The sequence below is a fragment of the Haliotis rubra genome, unplaced genomic scaffold (assembly GCF_003918875.1).
Source record: "Haliotis rubra isolate DU_JTF1 unplaced genomic scaffold, ASM391887v1 Scf1114, whole genome shotgun sequence".
Lineage (NCBI taxonomy): Eukaryota > Metazoa > Mollusca > Gastropoda > Lepetellida > Haliotidae > Haliotis > Haliotis rubra.
This window is the reverse complement of record NW_025765020.1, coordinates 65,540-74,483: the sequence shown is the minus strand read 5'-3', so window position 1 is coordinate 74,483 and position 8,944 is coordinate 65,540. Positions and strand designations below refer to the sequence as shown.

Genomic DNA, 8,944 nt, shown 5'->3' with positions numbered 1-8,944 from the left:
TGTTATATTGCAATGGAGCTATATGCACAGTGATTATCTAGTTACATGTATCTTGTATTCATCTATGTGTAAAGCTCTATGCACATACTATAGTATGAGGGCGGAGTGTGCAGTTCAGCTGTGCCTTAAGTCAAGTCGACATATTCAAAGCATGAATCGTAGCTAAATATAGACTTTCAATGTAGCAATGAAATGCAGGGCCCACCGTTGTATGGATACCCAACCCGTTCTTCCGTGACTGTCAACAATACCCGTCTTTGTCCACCTGGACAAGCTGCGTTGGAAAACAGAGGTAAAATGTCTCCTGATACATGTTCATCTAGTCTGACTACAGGGTACAGACTTGACACGTGTGTGTAATTTGTGAACAGGATTCAGTACTTTGGTGCTCGGTAAGTCCACGTGCTGTTACTAAGTGGCGTATTATTCATATTACACATGTCTGCCTTTCCCACCTGACGAGGAAGTATCAGTGTAGCCCCTTTACATGTGTTCCTTTTGGAGGGATTCTTCTACTGAGATGTTTCAAATATGTTATTGTGTGTTTTTACATATTTCACGTATATCTTTACTGTCTATGTCCATTTTCCAAATAGGTTCTAGAGATGTTTTCAGAGTTTGGGAATGAGTTCAGAATTGTTTATGCTTGTACTTGTGTGAAGTCATTTGGGACTTCTATATAACTGTCCATGTATTTTCTACCAAGCCTTGAGCGTTTCGTTCTTAAGGTATTAAGCCAAATAGGCGGTGTTCAAATTCTGAGGGCATATAACTTTCTTGGATGTTTTTTTCATGGCTTTTTATTATGAACTTAAGCCTGCTATTTTCTTTTATTCCCATCTCACGCTCGGTTTGTAAGGCATTTTGCAAATAAATTCAGTGTCAATCCCAGTGTACACTCAGCCTTTATCATCTGTCGAAACTGACTTTGGTTCTGTCGCCCTAGCTTCCTCTCGAGTGTCCGAAACCACAAACATCACATCACTCTACTGAAGGACAATAAATACCCCCTTTGTGGTTGGAGGGTTCAAATCAGAGACATCATAGCATCCACAAACTCCCTTTGTGTACCATTCCACTGTTTCTGTTACCCAACCAACATGAGTCCAATGAAATCACCCGGCATCAACGACGACTTTTAGACCTACCGGCGACGTTGGTCAAGCTTCGAAAGGCATTGATTCTGATCTGATTTAACTTCCCACAGGCGTTCTTCAACCACCAAGTTTCGCCATTGAATTTCCGTTAAGTAGAATGTATCATTGCTAATGGAGGTCATACTCAAATATGGACGCCACGTTCTCCATGAGATTACTTCATTTGTGTTGACACGATGGATTCATGTTCTGTGGGCATCAATATATTTTCTGTTACAAAGGCTTTTCATATAAAATGATCAGTTACGCATAGTAACCTTTCCACCTGTGTATGACAAATGTACCAAGACCCTTGCTACAAATAACCCTGAAGGCACGCTAAGCAGGACGTTGTTTATACATAACTGTTGATACGCCTGTAAGACAACTGGGATTAGAGTTGTCACACACGAGACAATATTGCATTATCAACCACAAAAGATCATGTTTTGTCGCAGGATATATACCATCACATACTTGGGAGATAGACATGCCAAGTTCATGCACACAATCTCAACTAACACGTTGTCTAAACACTTCCGTATATGTTTGTTTACAGTATTGATGCGAAGTCATCAACTTCCTGGTCATCCTTCATTCGCCAGGTGTAACAAAGAGTTGCTTGTTGACAGCTTCCTCTGATCTAAGGAACTCTGCCAGTAACTCCGTCATTGATCTGAAGGGCAATAATCCACACACAAACGCCCATCAGTAAGTCGCGCAGCCGGAACAGTTGGACAGGCAAATCCATGTTATTACCTCCCACCACTGGCACAGGTTGGCAAGATTGTTCATGCTAAGTTACTCTAAGTTTAGCCAACTCTTATGGCTGGCAGCGGGGTCTTTGTGGGTAATGTCTCAGGCCCATAAAATGTGTCTGCTGTTGTCTGCAGTTGTCTGCAATTTGTGTGTTCATATTAGTTCTGGCACGTGTAAAACGTGTAACAATATGTTTTGTGGCCTTTAAACAAGTGACATTATTCTATTTAAAAACATCCTACCACGTACTGCTCATTGTACATGCTTGTCCTAAATGGCAAGCTTCCCCACTCCCTGAACTGAACACATACATGGATGACAATGAACGTGCTCATAGCAAACAAATCATACTGAAGTGGTATATGCTAGTAAATGAAACAATCTGCCCACAACCTTTGCTATTACACTGCAGAGAAGTTTGTTTCCTCTTTACCACTTCCCAAAGCCCTACAGTATGTTACATGACAAATGGTATTCTGACCTGTTTAACGTTTCCTCTGTTACAGAATACAAGGTCACCATGTTCCTTTCTATCTGCGTCTTCATATCATTCTGTGAGTAAATGTGTCATCACCTTGACAGTAGCTTTATATGTACATGAATCCAGTCATTCACGTTTTTTCTTGTGCTTTGTAATCACGTTCCAAACAATTTGAACATAACAACATTCATTCAAATGGTAAAGTAACCGTTTCTTAAGACAATATATAATTGTCATTATCCCTTGTTAGTGTGTTAACCCTAGTCTTGGAGAGCACTCGAGACGTAGCAATTTGAAGTCAAATCCTGGTATCTATTGTGTGAATTGATGTCTCGAAAATGATGTATTGAAAGAAACATGACTGAGATTATATAGGTTACAGACCAGGTTTCCAGAACGGTTCTGTATAAGCAGGAGCATCTTGTAGAACTGTTTGTATGATAATACCCTATGTCTGACTTTATGGCAGAACACTCCATTTTCTGTTGTTAAACCAGTCAAACCAGCAATAAATATGGCACACCTCACCTGGCGAGTTTGAGATGACTGAATCATGTTTTCCTTCCAGGCAATATAATTATCCTGTAGTATTACAAAATAGCCAAATGCACAGATTATGATGAAAACATAATATGTAGCATCCAATTTTTTGGGCAATGTAATGCTTTATGTAAATGTGGTTATCTGTTCGAAAACATTTATTTGGGTTTCGGTGTAACCATTCTCTGTGTCTTTCCCCATGCTTAGCAGTTAGTGTGTTCACCGATGCGGAATGCGGCGTTCGTTCATTTGGAGAACTGTGTGACAAGCCTTGTCCTTTACAATGCGCTGTTCCAAAGAACACATTTGACAGATTCTGTGACTTAAACAGTGGAACATGTCCTGAAGGATGTAGAAGAGGCTGGTATAACAAGTATTGCAATCAAACCTGCAGCACTAACTGCTCGAAAAGTGTCTGCAATCAACAAAATGGGCACTGCACCCTCGGCTGCATTGACAACTATATTGGACCTTTCTGTGACACTGGTAAGTACAAAACAGTGAGTGTATTCAAGACATATTCTATTGTCCATGCTGTCACACTTTAATGGCTTTCGCTCTCTCTGAAATATATCTTTTGGTATTAGTGAAGTGTGTCTAAATGAAGTTCTATGTAACTTGTTGACAAACAGCCAGACAGCTGTTGATTGTGGCCCTTGTTTCTTTTCATTCTCCTCCTGGCTTCAGTTCCCGACACAACAACTGTGACTCCCGAAAACGAAACTACGTCAGGTAGTAGATATGTAATAGCTTCAACATTGGTAGTGGATATGTAATGGCTACAACATTGGTAGTGGATATGTAATAGCTTCAACATTGATAGTAGATATGTAATAGCTTCAACATATGTAGTGGATATGTAATAGCTTCAACATTGATAGTAGATATGTAATAGCTTCAACATGTGTAGTGGATATGTAATAGCTTCAACATTACTAGTGGATATGTAATAGCTTCAAAATTGGTAGTGGACTATATGTAATAGCTTGATCATTTGTAGTAGATATGTAATAGCTTCAACATTGGCTAGTGAATATGTAATAGCTTCAACATTGGTAGTGGATATGTAATAACTTCAACATTAGTAGTGGATATGTAAAAGCTTCAACATCGGTAGTGGATATGTAAAAGCTTCAACATTGGTAGTGGACATGTAATAGCTTCAACATTGATAGAGGATATGTAATAGCTTCAACATTAGTAGTGGATATGTAATAGCTTCAACATTGGTAGTGGATATGTAATAGCTTCAACATTACTAGTGAATATGTAATAGCTTCAACATTGGTAGTAGATATGTAATAGCTTCAACATTGGTAGTACATATGTAATAGCGTCAGCATTGGTAGTAGATATGTAATATCTTCAACATTGATAGACGATATGTAATAGCTTCAACATTAGTAGTGGATATGTAATTGCTTCAACATTGGTAGTGGATATGTAATAGCTTCAACATTGGGAATGGATATGTAATAGCTTCAACATTGGTAGTGAATATGTAATAGCGTCAGCATTGGTAGTAGATATGTAATAGCTTCAACATTGGTAGTGGAGATGTAATAGCTTCAACATTGGTAGTGAATATGTAATAGCTTCAACATTGGTAGGAGATATGTTATAGCTTCAACATTGGTAGTGGATATGTAATAGCGTCAACATTGCTAGGAGATATGTAATAGCTTCAACATTGGTAGTACATATATGTAATAGCTTCAACATTGGTAGTAGATATGTGATAGCTTCAACATTGGTAGTGGATATGTAATAGCTTCAACATATGTAGTGGATATGTAATAGCTTCAACACTGGTAGGAGATATGTAATAGCTTCAACATTGGTAGTGAATATGTAATAGCTTCAACATTTGTAGTGGATATGTAATAGCTTCAACACTGGTAGTAGATATGTAATAGCTTCAACATTGGTAGTGAATATGTAATAGCGTCAACATTGGTAGTAGATATGTAATAGCTAAAACATTGGAAGTAGACATGTAATAGCTTCAACATTGGTGGTGAATATGAAATAGCTTCAACATTGGTAGTGGATATGTAATAGCTTCAACATTGATAGAGGATATGTAATAGCTTCAACATTGGTAGTGAATATGTAATAGCTTCAACATATGTAGTGGATATGTAATAGCTTCAGCATTGGTAGGAGATATGTAATAGCTTTAACATTGGTAGTGCATATGTAATAGCTTCACCATTGGTAGTAGCTATGTAATAGCTTCAACATATGTGGTGGACATGTAATAGCTTCAACATTGGAAGTGGATATGTAATAGCTTTAACATTGGTAGTAGATATGTAATAGCTTCAACATCACTAGTGGATATGTAATAGCGTCAACATTGGTAGTGAATATGTAATAGCTTCAACATTGGTAGTAGATATGTAATAGCTTCAACATATGTAGTGGATATGTAATAGCTTCAACATCACTAGTGGATATGTAATAGCTTCAAAATTGGTAGTGGACTATATGTAATAGCTTGATCATTTGTAGTAGATATGTAATAGCTTCAACATATGTAGTGGATATGTAATAGCTTCAACATTGGTAGTGGATATGTAATAGCTTCAACATTACTAGTGGATATGTAATAGCGTCAACATTGGTAGTGAATATGTAATAGCTTCAACATTGGTAGTAGATATGTAATAGCTTCAACATTGTAGTGTATGTACAGCCTAACATATGTAATAGCTTCAACATCACTAGTGGATATGTAATAGCTTCAAAATTGGTAGTGGATATGTAATAGCTTGATCATTGGTAGTGATATGTAATAGCTTCAACATATAGTAGTATGATATGTAATAGCTTCAACATTGGTAGTGGATATGTAACAGCTTCAACATTGGTAGTGGATATGTAATAGCTTCAACATTGGTAGTAGATATGTAATAATAGCTTCAACATTGGTAGTGGATATGTAATAGCTTCAACAATGATAGTGGATATGTAACACCTTCAACAATGATAGTGGATATGTAATAGCTACAACATTGGTAGTACATATATGTAATAGCTTCAACATTGGTACTGGATAGGTAATGGCTTCAACATTGGTAGTGGATATGTAATAGCTTCAACATATGGTAGTGGATATGCTGTCTTCAACACTGGTAGTGGATATGTAATAGCTTCAACATTGGTAGTGAATATGTAATAGCTTCAACATTAGTAGTGGATATGTAATAGCTTCAACATTGGTAGTGGATATGTAATAGCTTCAACATTGGTAGTGAATATGTAATAATAGCTTCAACATTGGTAGTGGATATGTAATAGCTTCAACATTGGTGAGTACATATGTATAATAGCGTCTAACATTGGTAGTAGATATGTAATAGCTTCAACATTGTAATAAGCAACAGTGGTAGTATGTGTAATTGCTTCAACATTGGTAGTGGATATGTAATAAGCCTCAACATTGGGAGTGGATGTGTAATAGCTTCAACATTGGTAGTAATATGTATAGCTTCAACATTGGTACTGGAGATGTAATAGGCTTCGAAAGCATTGGTAGTGAATTATGTAATAGCTTCAACATTGGTAGGAGATATGTTATAAGCTAACATTGGTATGGATATGTAATAGCGTCAACATTCAGCATTGGTAGTGGATATGTATGTGATTAGCTTCAACATTGGTATTATGTATGGATATGTAATAGCTTCAACATTGGTAGTGAATATGTAATAGCTTCAACATTTGTAGTGGATATGTAATAGCTTCAACACTGGTAGTAGATATGTAATAGCTTCAACATTGGTAGTGAATATGTAATAGCGTCAACATTGGTAGTAGATATGTAATAGCTAAAATTGTGAGTAGACATGTAATGTGCTTCAACATTGGTGGTGAATATGAAATAGCTTCAACATTGGTAGTGGATATGTAATAGCTTCAACATTGATAGTGGATATGTAATAGCTTCAACATTAGGTAGTGAATATGTAATAGCTTCAACATATGTAGTGGATATGTAATAGCTTCAGCATTGGTAGGAGATATGTAATAGCTTTAACATTGATAGTGCATATGTAATAGCTTCACCATTGGTAGTAGCTATGTAATAGCTTCAACATATGTGGTGGACATGTAATAGCTTCAACATTGGAAGTGGATATGTAATAGCTTCAACATTGGTAGTAGATATGTAATAGCTTCAACATCACTAGTGGATATGTAATAGCGTCAAGCATTGGTAGTGAATATGTAATAGCTTCAACATTGGTAGTAGATATGTAATAGCTTCAACATATGTAGTGGATATGTAATAGCTTCAACATCACTAGTGGATATGTAATAGCTTCAAAATTGGTAGTGGACTATATGTAATAGCTTGATCATTTGTAGTAGATATGTAATAGCTTCAACATATGTAGTGGATATGTAATAGCTTCAACATTGGTAGTGGATATGTAATAGCTTCAACATTACTAGTGGATATGTAATAGCGTCAACATTGTTAGTGAATATGCAATAAGCAGCATTGGTGGTAGATATGTAATAAGCTGTATATGTAGTGTATATATAATAGCTAGCATCACTAGTGGATTAATGTAATAGCTTCAAAATTGGTAGTGGAGCTATATGTAATAGCTTGATCATTTGTAGTAGATATGTAATAGCTTCAACATATGTAGTGGATATGTAATAGCTTCAACATTGGTAGTGGATATGTAACAGCTTCAACATTGACAGTGGATATGTAATAGCTTCAATATTGGTAGTAGATATGTAATAGCTTCAACATTGGTAGTAGATATGTGATAGCTTCAACAATGATAGTGGATATGTAACACCTTCAACAATGATAGTGGATATGTAATAGCTACAACATTGGTAGTACATATATGTAATAGCTTCAACATTGGTACTAGATATGTGATAGCTTCAACATTGGTAGTGGATATGTAATAGCTTCAACATATGTAGTGGATATGTAATAGCTTCAACACTGGTAGGAGATATGTAATAGCTTCAACATTGGTAGTGAATATGTAATAGCTTCAGCATTTGTAGTGGATTAATATATTAGCTTCAACACTGGTAGTAGTGAAATGTAATAGCTTCAACACATTGGTGAATGAATATGTAGTAAGCGTCAACATTGGTAGTAGATATGTAATAGCTAAAAGACTGACAAAATTAGACATAATAATATTTAGCATTGGTGGTGAATATGAAATAGCTTCAACATTGGTAAGTGGATATGTAATAGCTTCAGCATTGATAGAGATATGTAATAGCCTTCAACATTGGTAGTGAATATGTAATAAGCTTCAACATATGTAGTAGGATATGTAATAGCTTCAGCATTGGTAGGAGATATGTAATAGCTTTAACATTGATAGTGCATATAATAAGCTTCACACCATTGGTAGTAGCTATGTATTAAGCTTCAACATATGTGTTGGACATGTAATAGCTTCAACATTGGAAGTGGATATGTAATAGCTTCAACATTGGTATTAGATATGTAATAGCTTCAACATTACTAATTCTGGTCTGTAATAGCGTCAACATTGGTAGTGAATATGTAATAAGCTTCAACATTGGTAGTAGATATGTAATAGCTTCAACATATGTAAGTGGATATGTAATAAGCTTCAACATCACTAGTGGATTATGTAATAAACTTCAAAATTGGTGAAGTGGACTATATGTAATAGCTTGATCATTTTGTAGTAGATATGTAATAGCTTCAACATATGTAGTGGATATGTAATAGCTTCAACATTGGTAGTGGATATGTAATAGCTTCAACATTACTAGTGGATATGTAATAGCGTCAACGTTGGTAGTGAATATGTAATAGCATCAACATTGGTAGTAGATATGTAATAGCTTCAACGTATGTAGTGTATATGTAATAGCTTCAACATCACTAGTGGATATGTAATAGCTTCAAAATTGGTAGTGGACTATATGTAATAGCTTGATCATTTGTAGTAGATATGTAATAGCTTCAACATATGTAGTGGATATGTAATAGCTTGAACATTGG

General features: G+C 35.8%; 2 protein-coding genes across 14 annotated transcripts in view; both read left to right on the top strand.

Annotated features, from left to right (window-relative positions):
* The window catches only part of LOC124288792, a 217,243-nt gene that overhangs the window by 167,606 nt on the left and 40,693 nt on the right, over positions 1-8,944 (top strand). The gene's annotated exons all lie outside the window — the stretch shown is intronic.
* Positions 67-8,944, top strand: part of LOC124288853 — a 29,729-nt gene continuing 20,851 nt past the window's right edge. For 2 of the 12 annotated variants that reach the window (XM_046725434.1, XM_046725418.1), the window contains exons 1-4: positions 67-292; positions 2,402-2,449; positions 3,124-3,402; positions 3,604-3,648. In XM_046725434.1, the coding sequence (XP_046581390.1) occupies positions 193-292; positions 2,402-2,449; positions 3,124-3,402; positions 3,604-3,648 (472 nt within the window). In that variant the 5' untranslated portion in view covers positions 67-192. Of the gene's footprint in view, positions 393-1,695; positions 1,914-2,401; positions 2,450-3,123; positions 3,403-3,603; positions 3,649-8,944 lie in introns of all 12 variants that reach the window. The other 10 variants (XM_046725497.1, XM_046725458.1, XM_046725443.1 and 7 more) reach the window with 10 other exon arrangements.